Below are 17,844 nucleotides of genomic sequence, written 5' to 3'. Positions count from 1 at the left end.
AAGTTAATTTGGATGGGTAACTTTTAGATATAAATTGAATACAATGAAGTATTCATTTGAGTGGAAGATACTTTAAAATTTTATTTCCTACCAAACTTGATCTTCAATTTAAATCTACTCTGGGACCTGAGTTTAACTTTAGTGATTATATCATTTCATCTTGAAATTTTAGATGCCAGTTGGCAGGGTCTGCTCATGCCGTAAGAATCTATGTTCACTGCCCAAACTGGGTACAGTGACACTCACCTGGTGGGGGAACAGAGGACGGGGAAGAGTAGAATAAGCCGTTGGCTGACTGGTAGCTTGTTTACCTTTGAGTCTCTATTCACTTACTTGTTTCACTGCCTCTTTTCCTGGTTCCGTGGAAATGTGTAAATAACTGATGTTGTAATGAGTGGAGGAGGCTTCCTACTCTTCAGTGTCATTAAACTTACAACTGGCAGTTTCAGGGTCTGTGTAGTTCTGCCGTATAGATTGGCCCATATCATGTGTTTTCAAAAACAGTATAACTAGGCAACCAGTTTGCTTGGTTGCGACACAAGCAGCTTTGCACCTATTGTCTTACATTCTTCCTGCATTTGTGTTAACTGACTGGCCCCTGTGGACATCTGAGTTGTGATTCAGGTAATCCTGTCTCTTCATTTCACAGTTATAGGAATGAACCCCTGGAGGAACGAGTGACTTTCCAAAGTCAAACAGTGAGTTCAGGGCAGTTCAGAACTATTTCACGGCCTGAGTGTTTTTCCCTGAATTCTGCTTCTGAGTTTAGGAGAAATGTCATTTATTTTTGAGCATATCAGAGACCTTGGTCAGACTACAGGGATGCTTTTTAAAGATGCCTTACAAATATGATAAAAGAAGTGAGAGACAGTGGTGGGACAGTAAGAGTAAAGAGTCTGGCTTAGAGCCCTGGCTGGTGTAGCTCAGTGTATTGAGCGCGGGCCTGAGAACCACACGATCGCGGTTTGATTCCCAGTCAGGGCACATGCCTGGGTTGCAGGCCAGTTCCCAGCAGGGGACTCACGAGAGGCAACCATGCATTGATATTTCTCTCCTTCACTCTAAAGATAAATAAATTTTTTAAAAAAAGTCTAGCTTAGTTCCTGTTGCTAACTGCTTATCTTGGGCAAATCATTTATCTCACTGGACACCAATGTTCCTCATCTATGAAGTAAAGGAATTAGACTAGACAATTTCACATCACCCAGCACAGGGCTTGGTAAGTAGTGACTTTTCAATAAATATTTTAATAAGCAGTGGATGTGGAAGGTGCCTACCAACACTAAATTATAGAATCTCTAATTCTGTGTAAACTCTCTTTATGCCCCATCCTCAATTTACTTTACACAGATGACTTTCAAGGTCACTTCCAATCTTGAGAGGAGTCTAAGAGTTTTGATTTAGAACTTGTTAGGGGAGTTCTTTGAACTCGTAGACTCTGTCCTCATCTTTTTGGTTTCACTCTCCCATCAGCTTGTCTGTTCCTTGCACTTACTGTCATGCAGAATCCATGCATCCCTTTATGTGTGATGGGAAGGAGACAGAAGGGGGAAGAAGTGAGGAGGTAGCTGTCCAGATTGGCTACATCCTCTTGTGCATCCTCTGCCATCTCTGCTCTCCTCCTTCCTGGTGCAAAGGCAGCATCTCCTCCTGGCTTCACCCATTCACAGGCAGGATGGTACTTCAAAACCAAGTGGATCACTGTTTCAAATATAAATAATACCCATGAACTTCTATACACAGGGGTAGGCCTAGGTAGGCTAAATTTTCAGCCATCATTACCTAAAAGATAAATCATAAGTAAAGCTACTAAATAATAATAATAAATACATAATAAATATAAATAATAATACAAGAATAAACTGTGTTTCACATACCCACAACTCTCTGCCTACTTTGGCCCATCCCAAACATTACTGACATTCATACAGTCTTAGCAGGCCTGGTCACTGTCACCATTCATCAGGTGGCTGCTATTACAGAACACAGAAAGACAGAAACTGTGTCTCCTGCCTTGTGAGAGCTTAAAGGTTTAACAGAGGAGTTTGTAGATTTACAGAAAGTAGATATGAACTCGGGTTATACAATTGGAACTAAGTCCGGTCTTACTTTTTGCTATAAACAGAGAATCCATAAGAATTCAGCTTTCCCATGAATTAGAGAATAAGAATGTTTAAAACACTGAGATGCATTATTAAAGGGAAAAAATCTGATTCTTAAAAAATCCAGATTAGTGCTGAGCTTCTCTTTCCTCAAAAATACCCCTACAGAAATCCATAATTGCACACACAAACCCGTAAATCTGCTCAAACCCAGGTCAGTTCCCCCTGCTTTTATACTGCTGTGCTTCACCCCAGGGCCAGGCGGCTTTGCCTGCTCATTTCTTTTTTGGCAGACTTAATCCTGACAACTTCACTAAGCCTAGAATATACTCCAGAAATTCTGATTTCCAGTCTTTTGTTTTCCTCCTCTTTTTTCTGATCTTTCTTTTCCTCATAACTGTTCAGATAGACAGCTTACTGGTGATTGACTACCATATGTGATTTTCCTATCTTAGTCACTATATCACTCATGATTTTGCAGACGTGTTATCTGAAGTCCCTAGCCAGAACTTTAGAAGATACCAGGAAATGTTTGTATCTTATTAAAACTGGTTTTTCGCTGTGCATATATTTCCTACTCAAAACCAGAAATATTTTTCTCATCTCTGCCCAAACCAAGCAGTTCCCACAATTTTATATTCTTTTATAAATAAGGCTGGCTCCCAAATCCAATTTTTCTGCTGTTCCTAGCTAGTGGCCCCTCTCTTTTTAACTTTACTTTGCCCTTGAGAGAGTATCCCTCGGGCAGGAAGCTAATGGTGTGTCCAGCTTTAAAGTGGCCACAGTGGCCCTACCAGGTGCTTCTGGGTGCAGTTCCACTGAGAGGTCAGTTGGCCTCAAACAGCCATTTTCTGTTTATAGACCATCGCTAAGAGGGCACCTCAGCCAACACTGTAAATACTTTTTTCCCATCCACCCCACGAGTAATTCTCCCCGGTTATTCACATTCATCACTGTTTGGAAGCTGGTAAAAATAGTGTTTCAAACAAAGAACACTTGGCTTCATTCTGACCGGCTTCTTACTTGAAAGAAAAAGCAGCAGACATTGCTCAGTCTATTGGTGTTTTTCTTTCTGTACCAGGGAGGGGCAGATATCATCTTTAAGATGGCTTGGAGTGAGAGGAGACTGGGTGGACCAACAGGGATAGGACAGGAATCATTGTGCCCGGCACAAACTTACTTTGTGGATGAGAAAGTTGTCTCCTAGACTGAGAAAGGTCTGGCAAAACAGCTGCCGGATCAGAGAGAAGTCATTTGGGGGCACAGGGGCCTGCTTGTCACTGCTTTCTTTCTGGTCCATTAGAAGACATGGAAAATACAGCATTTCTCCTAGTTTCTCATGTATCATATTAGTATTTTCAGGTGAAATGCTAATGACCTCATTTTTAAGCCCTGGGTCTGACAAATTTAGACTGTGACTTTGATACCTTACAAGCCTCTCTCACCCAACTTCACTCCAAAAAATGTGTTGTTGTGCTGCATTTCCTAGCGCCTCACATTTGTAAGATTCCATGCCTGTGTTACTGTCTCTGAAAAATCCACTTATTTATCACCCTTTTTTAGAATGACAAGCATGGATGCCAGAAAGTCTAATGACTGTATACAGGACTCAGCTACTTCCAAACTGGGTTATAATTTTTTTCAGATTCTTTTTGGGAATTGACAGAGCACAAATTACAAGTTAACAGATAAAAACTGTAGTTCTATTACTTTATTTGCTTTTTCTCTTGAAAAATTAATAACTGTGGGATTAGAAAGAGACCCAGGGAGGTTATCTCCGTAAAATTTGCTGAAACTGACCTGCAAACTCTGGGAGGGTTGACCACAGAGGAGGCACTAGGGAATTTTTAGGGAGGACAGAACTGTTCTTTTATCTTGATTGTGGTGGTGGCTACGAAACTGCAATTGTCAAAGCTCAGAGACCTGTGCATTGAAAGTGTATGTTTTACTGTTTGTGCCTTATATCTCTGTAAGGCTGTCTTTAAAAAAAGAAAAAAGTATTAGAACGTTAGAAAAAGGCATTTCTGTCTGCTTCATGAGGTAGATAATGAATTAATTGGAAACGTTTAAGCCCAGGATGGTTGACCTTTGGGTCGGTGGGGCGTGCTTTGGAGGGGACCTTGCTCCTGCTGCTTCCCCTAGTGCATTCAGGACACATTGGCTGAAAGTTAGATTAACCGAAGTTTCCCTGTAAGGAAGAATCTGGGATCTCGAGCGGAAAAAGGGTTTTGATCTATTGATGTCTTTATTATCACTTCCTACATTAGACTCTGCCCCCTTTTTTAAAACTTGACAAAAATATAGTCATTAGAAAATGATCTCATCAAAATTTTATTTAATTTGTAGTAGGTAGGGGCAACTAGTAATTGATGAAAGCAGAATTTCCAGCAGAAGGCAAAAGACTTCAGTATCTTTTTAGTGGGTGGCAGTGATTGAATCAGATTCTGGTTTAAATCATCCCGTGACACCTGCTTCGGTTCTGTTCACTATGCACTCACACCTTTTAATGATTACACACTTTTCTTCATTGATGAGATTCCCAGTTCACATTACAGGCTTTGGAGCCAGCTGTAATTTCATTTCATTTTATTTTGTTTTGTTTTTGTTTTTGTTTTGTTTTTTAATTCTCGCCTGAGGATATGTTTATTGATTTTAGAGAAAGAAGAAGTGAGAGTGGGGAGAGAGAAAGTAAGACAGACAGACAGACAGACAGTGATGTGAGAAACATTGATCGGTTGCCTCCCGTATGCGCCCCAACCAGGGATTGAACCTGCAGCCTAGATATGTGCCCTGACCAGGTATAGAACCCACATCGTTTTGGTGTGTGGACAATGCTCCAACCAGCTGATCCGCCCAGCCAGGGCTGGAGCCAGCTGTGTTCTCTTCTTGGCATTCTTTCTTTCCTCCCTCTACCCGTTTACCCACCTCCGTGTCGGCCTGGCCCAGGGACTGGGGTCTCCATCTGTAAAGCCTGTTGCCACAGGCCACAGAATTCGAATTCACTGGGGCGAGGGAAAGCTGCCTGTGCGTGTGTCAGGGTGGAGGCTCTCATGATCAGATAAACGTTGTGGAAAGCTTGCTCATTCATACGGAAGAGCCAGCACTGCCGCTAAATGGTGGAGCAGATGAGCTCCCGGCTCTGGCATCTGTGCACCGGCCCCCCAGCCAGGAGTGCTGCTGCCCGTCACGCTGAGAGAGCTGATGAGCGTTGCCACTTCTGCCTTCAACAGCAGCCTTCATTTGAATCCCAGGAGAGAAAGGCTCTATCCCACTTATGTTTTTAATGAGAGAATGAAATTTGCCACGAATAGGAAATCCCATGTGACTTACACACAGTAAACTACCCTCTATGTGATCATAGTAAGTCTCCCGTGGTTTTCCCTTCACTCTTGACTTCTTTAATGTAACAGCTCTTCCCTCCTAAGATATCTCTAAGGCATCCAAACTTTTGCCCCCTTGTCAATTTTGAGGCTGTGATTCTGCTCCGTGTCCTTCCCGCCGACATCAGTCTTGAATGAGCAACGGTGCTCAGGGCAGGTGTCCTGAGGAGTTGAATGTAGCCTGAGTTTTGAGGAGAGGCAGCTTCTCGAGTCCTGCCATTTCACCGGCCATGGTTGGCTTCCTCGGGAAGTTCTGTCTTCACTGGGCAACCCCGCTAAGTACTGTGGACAGGGATCCCTACAGCCCTTGGTACCTGGCTTTTAGAACTAGAGCTAGGGCTTGAAAGCGTACTCCTTCATTCTTTCCTCCTTTTGGAGACACTTCTTCCTCCAAGAAATACTGATATCTTTAAAATTGTTGTAAGTTTACTTGTATTTTGTAAGCTGGAAGCTCAGAATGCCTCTTGCCTTCTTGAGCACAAACAGTGCTGGGGTTACTTGGGTTGTGTTTATCTTTTCCCCACACACAAGGTTTGCCTAGTGCGGCAGCCTGCTGGCCCAGACAATAATAACGCTCTGTCGAGGAGAGCAAACAGCTGATGGCATGGGGCACAGAGGGGACTCCTACGTGGCTGCCCGTAATTTGGCAGGCCGGTGGTCAGAGCAGGCGAGAACAAAGGCCAGTCTGTTTGCAGGCACATTGGAAAGCCAGTGTGTTAGTTGTGTTCCCGTCTCCTGGCTGGAAGGGCAGATGCTCGTCTCGCAGTCTGCAGAATCGAGCCAGGCAAGAACCCCGTCCTGAGACCCCCCTGCCTGTCATATCACCACGGCAGTTCTGAAAAGGGCCCAGGTTTATCTGGCTGAACTGCTTCAAAAATCACTGGTGGAGGAATTCTTTCCAAACTCACCATCTGAAGGTGGACCCTACTATCTCAGTATTTTGAGTTGTTTATTTTCTAAATAGCTACTCCCATACGTTGTGTCCTAATTTCTTTTTAAACTGATGGGGGTTTATCTGCTGCCTGGCCGAGAAATTCAGGAATTGCACATTGGGCAGCATATTTTGTAATGTATGCCCCGTAACCCTCTTACTCCTAAACCAATTTAATGTTGCCACTTCACTGAGAATGTTCTAGTTGTGGTTGTGTATCTAGATTCTCAGGTTTAGAGAGCAGAGATCATGCCAAGTAGCCCTGTTCCAGGATGAAGGACAGAGTAGACTTACTAACGACCCCTTTGCGTCTGTGGACAAATCTCTCAGAGGGCTGCAGTGTGGTGGTTTTCTTGGAGGTGGGAAGTCTTGAATAACTTTCACTTTAGGCTTCTAAAAAATAGAGGGTGAGAAGAAAAGACTTTTTCATTCTATGTGTTGAGGTTAGCCTCAGGAGGTTAGCAAATGGCTCTAAGCAGATTTTAATTTAAGCTTTGACGCTCTGTATCTAGATCCTTTCAGACTTTGTTATTGTTGCTCAAAGCCTAAAAATGGTCTGCTGATCATGAATGAGGGAAAAGGATGCCTGATTGGAAATGGTCATGGTGCTCTTATTTTAAAGTCCGTCAAAAAGAAGAGTCCTGATTTTGGTGGTCATTGAAGAATCCTAATGCAGAAGGTTAGATTATAAATGAGAATTAGGTTTAAAATAATCTTGGGTAAAGGAAGTAATCGACATTTTTATTGTGTTTTGTGTTTAAAAGGAAAAATGTACTGAACCTAACACCAAAGACACCTCTTGGCACCTAGCAGTGACCTTTTAGCATTTGTTATTCCACCTTGGGAAACTGTTGAACTTTGTATGCTTTGTTTTTGTAGTGAGATATTAAATGCCCCAAACAGGGAATTTACATTTTTTCATATAATAGCTGATAGCAAAATGATCAGTACATTATAGCATTTAACATACGTGTTGATTAAAGCTCTTCTTTTTGCTGAAAACCTGCCACTGGCCTGGAGTCACCATGTCAGGCACCGAGGGTCAGCGCTGAGCACGCCAGCCCTGCCCTGCCTGCCCAGGGAGGCTGCTGGCTAAGGGCGAAGCATCTCCATCACCCAGGCAATGCACCTGGCATGCCATGACTTTTTTCTTTAGAAACTAAAATTAACCTTTTATTGGCCATTACACTTTAGATCTCAGATTTTGCAGGATACAAGGAGAGGGACCCAAGTGGTTCAACAATTGGTATAAAAATGTGAGGGGACAGTGGAATAATAAAAGACGTTTTGTTTTACTTCTGTGCGGAGGATCTGTCTCTTTAGATCTGGTACCTCAGGCCCTGGTACAACGCCCTTCTGGGGCCAGGTCGCTCTCAACCTGAACATAATTTGACCAATTTCTACCTTTATGCTTTTAAGGTGTTAATTCTACAGAGAAAGACAGCGAGAGAGACATTTTCTGCCCAAATCTGAGATATTCGAAAGACTGGAGAGGGCTAGATGAATCCAAATCCATAAAAAATCCTCAGGTTTTATTTTTGCCAAATCTATAACCAGAGCACTAATAAATAGCCTAAATTAAATACTACTTCTCACTTTTCCTCTCTTCCTCTGTTCGCTCTTTGGCGAGAGAGCCTGTTCAGCAGGAAGCCCTCCCAGGAGCAGATGGCAGGGAGTGGCAGGTGGCAGCGAGCATACGCAGCCTCTGGAAAGCGGATACCAGCCCGCAGCCCTGACTCTGAAATCCGGCACAAAATCCTCATGCTCCAAGTTTTTGTCTTGCCTTTTCGTTTTTAAGAAAACAATTCGATTTTTTGTAGGGCCCAGAGATTGACCTAATTCCATCAGGTTAAAGAATAAGCAGGCAGTTTAGTGGACACATGGTGTTTGAGGATCCATCCAATCAAAACATAAACAGAGAGTGCACTGCGAAGCCCCCTGTGTACCCCCCGTATACCGTCTGCCCCCACTGGGTCTGTGGCCTGGACTGCCGGCAGCAAGAGGCAGTGCTCAAACCCAGCGTGTGACCAGGGTGTGCAAACTCAAGGCAAGCGTAGTATTGCGAATTCCTTTCTTTGTGGCAACAGTGTTACTATATGCGAGCTAGCTGGGACTGCCTTTTAAAACCCGTGGGGAGAGTGGGAAGCAAGAGGAGAAAGGCTGAGGAGCTAGAATAGAGCTATGAAGAAGGCAGCAGGGCTGTGGATCCTGAGGGCCCGGAGGGCCTGAATGTGCAGTTTTGCTTAATTTTTATAACTTTTTCCTCTTGGTTCAGTGAAAGGTAGCCCAGTCTCTCCTGAGTACCACAAGAAATGTCAATATGACACAAAGCTGATTTCCTTGCCAGGTTGCTGTTCTGTTCTGTTGTTCTCTGCTTCGTCTGTGTTGTTGTGCACTTCTGAGGTGTCAGCTTCAGCTTCACACCCCTCTTCTGCCGAAGTATGAATTCACATAACACCGTGGCTCAGTATTTCTTCCAAATCGTTTTTCATGAATCTCACAGGATGTTGATTTAGGGGGCATTAAATAAGGAATACAATTTTTATATTTTTGTTTGTTACTTACTATTATTTTGCCTTCTGTTTCCCATTTCAGGCTAGATAGTTAATGAGTTTTATCCTCAAGTTTTCGTAGACTGTTGACTGTTATGACTTTCGTCTCATGGACTGCACACCTGTAAATACCTAAGAGAAGTACCTGCTGGTGGAAGACAGAGAACTTGGCCTTGACGTTTAAGAGTTAATGCCGGTTTTCTCTTTTCTTACATTTTATTTAGGTTCCGACACAGCCCCAACTGCTGGTACCTGAGAGACTGGACTATCCACACCTGGATCAGGCAATGCCTAAAATACGGGGCACAAGACAAAGCCCTGTATACCCTTGTGAATAAAGTGAGTGCTTTCCTGGCATTTTCATCCTGTTCCTTTGAGCTTAGATGATGCGGTGTTTGAACCTGTTACAGTACAGCAAAAACAGTACAAGAAATAACTTTAAAATTATTTGCCCTCTGATAGCCTTTTGAGAATGGGGCTGGGTGTAAATTAATCAATGGGTTAAAAGTAAAAATCCCCGTGGCTGCTGCTGTTCCCAGCAGCAGGCAAAAGGATGCAGGAGTGGACAGGCAGAAGCTCAGGCAGTCCGGCCCCGAGAACTCCGCACGGGCACTCATTCATTCCTGACCCCAGAGCCTGCGGTTCTGTGCCTGGTCCCCTTGGTGACATTTAGGGGAGTAGTCGAGGCCCTAGTGTTCAGACTCCCTTATACATTTTTAAAAAGACCTATTCCTGGTCACTCAAAGCATATCTTCCAAATGCCCTGACTCCCCCCTTCAAGCAATAAAGTACAAAATAAGCAAAAGTTTAGAACTTCGTTGTTGTGAGTCTTAAGCTACAACACTCTTATGGCCTATAAAAAGAGTTTAACAATATTCCCATGAAAATGCATTATTCCTATAGTATCATTGGACCTTGTATATTGAAACTCAAAGGGAGATACTACAAATGGTTGTACATTTTTTAAAGGAAATACTAATTTTGTTTGGGGGGGCGTTTTTTTCACATGAGCTGGGTCCAGTTCAACTTAATATGCATTGCAGACAGTTCATATGTGAGGCATTGCCTTGGGTATGGTACTGTCCACAAAAATGAGCAATATCTTATCCTTACCCTCAGGAAACTTGTAATTTAATAAGGTAGATAAGCAGGTTCACTGATAAATCTAATAATAGGCCCCAGGGTCTAGAAAGACAGAAAGTCTGTCTCACTTTCTGCTGTTCCTGCTCTTTTGTAGAAAGCACACTGGGCAAGGAGTCCGAAACCCAGGCTGTCGTCCCGTACATTGCACTAGTTAACTGTGACTTTGGGCAGACGGTTTACCCTTCTTCTGGCTCTTCGTCCTGCCAACTCAGAGTCACAGGAGTGGCACCAAGTTGATGGTTTCCAACCCTGCTGCCCACTAGAAGGACAGAAGTGGCTTTTAAAATGTGTGATGCACCCCCAAGATTTTCATTTAATGGATCTTTCTGGAACCCAGACATTAGTATTTTTAATGTATTCTATTTTTGAATAGAATTTTTTAGAGCAGTTTTAGGTTCACAGCAAAATTGAGAAGATACAGAGATGTCTTGTCTGCTCCCTGGCCCCACACCTACACAACCTCCCCCAGTGTCTACGTCCCCCACCAGAGCGGTGCATTTGTTACCATTGATGACCTGCACTGGCACGTGGTAACCGGCCAAAGTCCACAGTTTACATTAAGGTGCCGTACATTCTCTGGGTTTGGGAAAGTGTATGACGTGTATCTACTATCACCACATCATACAGAGTAGTTTTACTGCATTTAAAGTCCTCCGTGTTCCGCTGTACGTCCCTCATTGGTATCCTTTTAAGGCTCCCATGTGCCTTCTGGTTTGCAGCCCGAGCTGAGAATCACTGGCTAGTTGATTTCTAAGGCTCCTTCCAGCTTTAGTGATGTATCATTCTAAAACATTTTACTTTCACCCTGCCCCTACAATTAATGCTGATTTGGATGATGGTTTTGAGAAATGCAGATGCTGCCCATGACCTCCAACCTTTCAAATAATGGCTTGCAAACATTTTTCCATTTCAGCACACCTGAGGCATCCCGCACAGCCTCCAGCACATCCCCCACAGCTCAGCAGTGACTCACTGCTGGGGTCAGGGTGGGGGGAGGGGCGGGGGCACTCGTCAGGACCATCTGGGTGTCCCAAGAGGATACAAGAGGATGGTATAGTGTGAAAAAATGTCCTCAGGCAATTCTGGTGGTTGGTGGGGGAAGGATGGTGTGGAAGCCTACTGACATAGAAATTTAAAACAAACAAAAATATAACCACAGTTTAGATCATTATTAGTCATCCTTGACTGAATGAAAACCACATGGGCAGCTCACTAAAACTCCAGGGTTCTGTGCCTCATTCCTAGGGATCTTGGTTCTGTAAGCCTGAGGCTTAAGAATCTGTCCTGTTAAATGCATGTCTAGAAAAGACATGGTGCAGATGCTAAACAGTCCACATTTGGAGAAATCTGGGTTCTCAGATATTCAGCTGCTTGTGAACAGAACATCTGAGGAGATTGATTAGTAATATTATTGGCATGTTTCTTGGGTCTTTAAAAACCAAAGAGACAACAAAGGGGTACTGGCATGGATGTGGCAAAAAGGGGGCCCCCGTGCACTGGGGGATGGTATGGAGATGGTATGAAGATGCCTTGACAACTTGAAGAGAAAACTATGATGTGACCCAGCTGTCCATTCCCACTTCTGGATGTCTGAAGGAGATGAAATCACTGTCTCAGAGATACCCGCATACCCATGGTCATTGCAGCGTCATTCACAAAGCCAAGATACGGACGCAACCTAAGTGTCTATTAACTAACGAATGGATTTTTTAAAGGTGTGGTCTGTATACACAATGGAATATTATGAAGCTGTAAAAAAGGAGATCCTGCCATTTGTTACAACTTGGACAAAATTTAAGAGCATTATGCTAAGTGAAATAAGTCAATCAAAGAAAGACAAATCCCCATGATGTCACTTATATAGAATCTAAAGAAAAGCAAACTAAAAAATGAAGTGTAGAGGGTGGTGCCAGGGCTGGGAGTTGCGGGAAACAGGGAGAGGTGATGGCCAGAGCAGACAAAGATCCAACTGTAAGATGGTAAGTTTGGAGGGTCTGATGGCCAACGTGGTGACTGTAGTTAACGGCTCTCTCCATATAACGTGTACTAACTCATCACATTATACACCTTAAACCTACACAGTGTTATATGCCAATTATATCTCAATAGAGTTGAGGAAAAATGGTCTGAGGACCAAAAAGTGCATAAGAAGATGATGGGTGGTTTCTTATGGGAGTCCTTTTCTTTAAATGACACATTTATTATCTTAGATTTCTGGACATTAGACGTATGAAACATTTCAACAAGCTGAAGTCAAGGTAGTGGCAGGGATGTGTTTCTTTAGGAAGCTTTTGGGGAGAATATTTCCTTGACTTTTTAAAATGGGAGTCCATTTTTTGACATGGATATTCAAATCTTAGATTAGAAAAAGAATCTCTGAACCCATGGAGTATGGGGGGTGGTATTTATTCTTGAGCTATGACATGTTAGGAATGAGTTTATGGTTCACGTATCAATAATCTTAGACACCTCCTCACAACTTTCTCCCCTGACCAGCAGTTCCAGTTACCAAAACTTATGAGTCATAGCATCCGTTTCACTATCGCAGATGCTGTAAAATGATAGGCAAATACTGTAAAGCTAATGGTAGTGAGTTTTGTCCTGAATAATACATAGGCATACATTATAAATCAAAGTGGATATTTTTCTCTTAGTTTCCTTTTATTTCCATTTTCATTGCAGGTACAATATGGAATTTTTCCAGATAACTTTACATTCAATTTACTGATGGATTATTTCATAAAGAAAGACAATTACAAAGGTAAGAAACCAGACCCAGGTCCATTTATATTGGCGTTTCAGCACCCAAAGAGAAGTACATGTGGTCACTTTTCCTTTTATGTTTCTTAATGACATCTCTTCACATCACTCAGAAATAGATTTGTAGTTAATTCACCATGCCACTTGGCCAGAGAGGAAAATATGTCCAGGTTTTTTCCTCTGAGTTTCTCAAGTTTATTTGGTCATGTCTCTTTAGGCAAAGGACAGTGAATTTAGTTAAGCAAAAAACCCTGCCTGAGCTTCCATGGCTAGTTAAGATAATAGTAATGCTGTTATTGGCTTACCCCCCTTTTCTGGCACCATTTGCTACCTTTATTTTATTTAAATCAGAGTCGTTGTGTTATGTAAAATATAAAACAATAAAATCAGTTGACTTCTCCTGGAAAGAGCAGTACCCTCACTACGAAGGAAAATCATTTTCCCTCCCTAGAATTTTGTTAGTTCATCTGTAAATAAGTGGACCCATGATCTCTGAGGTCTCTTTGCCCTCAGATCCTCCAACTCTGAAATTCATCTAAAGTGGCTTCTCACCTCAGCTGCAGTAAGGCAGGCCGAGGGAAGATGGTGATTGCAGCTGACCCTACCGAGCCTGCCAGGCTCCCGTGGACAGGGAGTGCCGTGGACACTCCTGCATGTGGCTGTGTAGACAGTCAGACAGGAAAGAGGAGGCTTTGCCGTTGTGTAAAGACGCACACTGGCTTTCCGTGTCTGTTGTTTCACCAGGCCGGCATGGTCCCCAGGAACCCTGAGGGGGCCACACCTGTGTTAGGGTAGCTGCTACCTCAGGACCGAGAATGTGGCCTGGGGCCACTTAGGAACTCTGACTGGGTGCTTTCTGTTACCTTGTCTTCCAAATTGCTGATTTGATATTCTGCTTCATCTAGTCTGTTGTTGATTCCTTCTAATGTATTTACTCGTTTCAGATACTGTACTTTTCATTTCTGACTGGTTTGTTTTTTTCTTTTTTATGGTTTCAGTGTCCTTTTTTTATGCCTACTATCTCTTTGTTGAAGTTCTCACTGAGTTCATTCATCCTTTCTTTAAGTTCCTTGGTCACCCTTAAAACCATTGGTTTGAACTCTGCATGTGGTATATTGCTTGCCTCTATTTTGTTTAGTTAATAACATGGAATGCTTCACAGATTTACATGTCACTGTGCACGGGAGCCATGCTAATCTCCATGTCATTCCAGCTGTGGTGCACGTGCTGCTGAAGTGAGCACCGGTGCTCCCTTAGGCGTCTTTGCCTTCTGGTGTCCTGCCTTGGGGTTCCATCCCCACATGCCAGCACCCTCAGCCTTTTCCACTGCGTCAGCACTCAGTGACTGGGCCGGGGGTTGGCCATCTCCGCCCCGAGTGTGGGCACCCCACTCCGTTCTTCTCTTTGCGTCTCTGCTTTATCTTCCCTCTCACAGGCTTCCAGTTGCTGGCTGCCAAGGGGTATTTGCTGCGTATTATTTTTTGAAATGTTAGTTATCCCTTGTCCATTTCCTAACTCAATTTTAAACATGCACTTCCTGAATTCAGTTGAAAGATGATTTGCTTTCACATAATCTAATTTTCATAAGCTATTCTCTGAACATCAGATGTAAGAATCTGTATTACTGCATCATTGGACAATTATGTAGTAGCAGTCTTCCTCCCTTACTCTCTTTGAAAGGTATGCCGGAAAAATCAAAGCAGATTTTTTTTTCTAAATGCAGACTAAATAATTAATATTGAATTTTTAAAAATAAAGTTTTGGTAAAGAGTATCATCACTTACAGCAAAACTTAGAAAATAATATATTTTTATTGGTAAGATAAAAAATATCAAAGTACATAGATGATTATGGAGGAAAATTAAATTAGTTAGATAGGCCAATCTAATTTTACTTCCCAAGATGACTGAAATACAGAATATAAATAATGAATGTAGATTCAGTAGTAAACTGTTGGCAAAACAAAGTTTTTTAAAAACTATATTTGTAGCTTTAATTTTTTTTAAAATTTGCTTTATTTGGTGTGTTTTTTCTTTAAATCTCTTCCAGGTTATTATTTTGCTACTGACTAGATGACTTCCTGGTCTGCTTGTCTATCTCAGTTTCCCTATTTGTAAAAAGAATATGGGAATTCTTGCCTGTGGCCTCATTCCAAACCATGACGTGTACAGAAGCAGCTCACTGGGGACAGCTGCAAATCACTGCTAACTCTTGTAATTCTGAGTGTAAGCGAAAAGTGGTTAACACAACAACTCAGTCAAAAATACTTGTACCTGTTACATGCAGGCACCACATCTTAAACCAACATTCTGTAACAACAAATATTAAAAAAAGGAAATTGACCCTGGCCAGTGTGGACCAGTTGGATGGAGCATTGTCGCATATACTGAAAGTTCTCGGGTTCAATTCCGGTTAGGGCACACATCTAGGTTGCTGGTTCAGTCCGCAGTCAGGGCATGTACAAGAGGCAACCCATCAACATTTCTCTCTCACACCGATGTTTCTCTCCCTCTCTCTAAAAAGTCAATAGGCATATCCTTGAATGAGGATTTTTTAAAAAGAAAGAAAAAAGGAAATTGTTTGAACTTGATTTTCTTGGCTTCTGTTTATTTTGTGGAATAGTGAGGGGAACTAAAGCTTGCTTAAGGTCTGACCTCTGATGACCAGAGTTCAATTGGAAACAAGTATGTTGTGTATCACACCCAGGTGCTTATCGTTTATGAGGAAGCCTTTTCTTTTAAACTGAGCTCAGTTTTCTTTTTTATGTTCATTAGTTTTTTTGTCTTTGAAATAACACCTAGGATTTAGGATTGCCTCTAGCATTTGTCCTCTTTTGCCCCAACGCAAAACATGGAAAGGCGCGCGGTCAGCCCAGCCCCGCTCTGCTTGTCTGGGTAACCCGGAGAATACAGGGTCCGGCGGAAGTAAGGCCTGCTTGAGTGTAGTTGGTAGGGTAATAGTGTGCGTGTAATAACTCCCTGTTTTAATTTGAACATTTCACCTAAAATGTCACGTGGTGTGCTTGAGGGTGACATTGTTATGTTACAGAGTTACATGCTATGACTTTGTAATAAAATATTCTGTAATAAAAGGGGCATTACTTGCGGCGCACCCTGTAGCTCTGCCGATTTCTGTGTCTTAGCTCTTCCAGCTGATGGACGTGATGCCTTTGGTTTGCTTCCCAGTTTGTGAGGCCTTTTCATGTGTGTTGTCTCGTTGGCTTGTCCCACAGTCTTTAGAAGCAGATGGGACAGAGGGATGGTACCGCTCGGGAGAGGGGACTGGGCGACCGTGAGCGGTTTGCTCAGTGCCCCGAGGGCAGTGGTGTGAGGGCAGCTGGTGTGGTAAATATGCGGACGTGCAGTGGAAGCCAAAGGCTTGGGAAGAGCAAGGACCAGAAGCCACATCTTTTACTTCTTAATTCTGCTTATTTTCCCCTCACCCCCAATTTTTATGAGTGTTTATAGTTAAACACAGATACGGTGATGTTACCTGCAGCTAATTTGTTCTCATCTGTACTTTGGTCTTCCTGCCAGATGCTTTAGCTGTGGTTTTTGAGGTCATGCTGCAAGAAGCCTTTGAAGTGCCTTCCACCCAACTCCTCTCCCTCCATGTTTTACACCATTGCCTGGCGAAGAAGGCAGACTTCACTGTAAGTGGTCCACCCTGAGGCAGCCCTGAGAGCCTGAGGAAAGCACGTGGTGGCTGCTCAGGAGGGCTGAGGCGGCCAGAGGAAGCCCCGTCTGTCAGAACCTGGAAGGAGCTGTCTGATGTGTGGCTCCCCAGCCGTGGCCACGCAGGAATGAGTGTCCACTCTGTATGCTGTAGTTGCTGGTCTCTAACAGAGTGGACCTGGATGTTCCTCCACTCACCAGAATCTCAGGTGAATGTGCTGTGCACATTTTGAAACCTGAGCTAGTTCCAGTCCTCCTCAGACGTTCAGAAACGGGTAACTGATAGTGAGAGCTGGACGTGGCGTATCAAAGAAGGGATTAGGTGCTGACTTAGACCGCAGCCTTAGGTATTAAATACCAATTACTTAATTTATGTCAGTGTTTTCCCAAGGTTACTCCAGGTCGATCCAGAATACCGGGTTTTGGTGTTATCCCTTAGTTAGGTACTTAATCATTACATATTGCTGTCCTCAGAATAACAACAGTGATAACAACAATAACTAATATTGAAAGAGCGTTCACTTCGAACCAGTCTGTGTTCTTAGTATTTTACATTTATTAATGTATTTAATCCTCAAACTCTGTAAAGACAAGAAGCCTGGGGCACAGAGATGTCAGTTAATAGCATGAAGCCACTTCACGAAGGAAGTCTTGTGCTATTGTCTGCCCCTAATTCAAATATAACATTAAAGCACTCCAGTTTGAGTAGGCACTGAAGCTGTCATTGAGTCCAGCCTGCACGCTGAAGAATTTACAGCGCGCTCTGCCTCTCTGAGGGGAGGGCCACAGCCTGTGTGAACACCGCATGGACCGTCTCACTAAGTCTGTCTTGAGCACCTGTGATGCTCCCTGCACGCTCACACAGGTGAGCAAACCTTTCCTGCCTACGGTCTGAGAAGAACAGAGGCATTTAAAAACAGAGGGACACACAGATGCAAAATTGTGACTGTGATGAGCAATACAAAGATGGTGTCCATGAAAAGCCTGTGTTATAGGGAATTTTTGTTTGTATTTTAAACTTAGGAAAGGCTTTCTTAAGAAGATAGTTCCTGGGCTAATATTTGAAGGATGAATAGGAATTAACTGACTGAAGAGGGGAAGAAAATCCAAAAAGAGGAAATAACATGTGCGAAAGCCCTGTGGCAGAAAGAACTTGGTGAGCAGAAAGGGGCTGGAAAAAGAGAGGAAGATACTCAGTGTAGCTGCAGCCGAGAGAATGGTAGGAAGGCCGTCGGGTGGGGTAAGGGTGGAAACTGTAGAGCGTGCTAAGTTAGCCATTCTCATCCTAAAACGAGAGGAAAA

The 17,844-nt window shown here is 43.1% G+C and overlaps 1 protein-coding gene across 1 annotated transcript in view; it reads left to right on the top strand.

The window, feature by feature from the left end:
* Nucleotides 1–17,844, top strand: part of MRPS27 (mitochondrial ribosomal protein S27) — a 77,435-nt gene that overhangs the window by 48,340 nt on the left and 11,251 nt on the right. Inside the window, exons 5-7 of the mRNA XM_037032127.1 lie at nt 9,190–9,304; nt 12,791–12,869; nt 16,405–16,520. Coding sequence (XP_036888022.1) covers nt 9,190–9,304; nt 12,791–12,869; nt 16,405–16,520 — 310 coding nt within the window. The remainder of the gene's footprint in view (nt 1–9,189; nt 9,305–12,790; nt 12,870–16,404; nt 16,521–17,844) is intronic.

The sequence above is a fragment of the Sturnira hondurensis genome, unplaced genomic scaffold (assembly GCF_014824575.4).
Source record: "Sturnira hondurensis isolate 20B ecotype Veracruz unplaced genomic scaffold, ASM1482457v3 Scaffold0021354, whole genome shotgun sequence".
In the NCBI taxonomy this organism is placed as follows: Eukaryota; Metazoa; Chordata; class Mammalia; order Chiroptera; family Phyllostomidae; genus Sturnira; species Sturnira hondurensis.
Note: the sequence above shows the minus strand (reverse complement) of the source record. Positions and strands in the feature narration are given on the sequence as shown.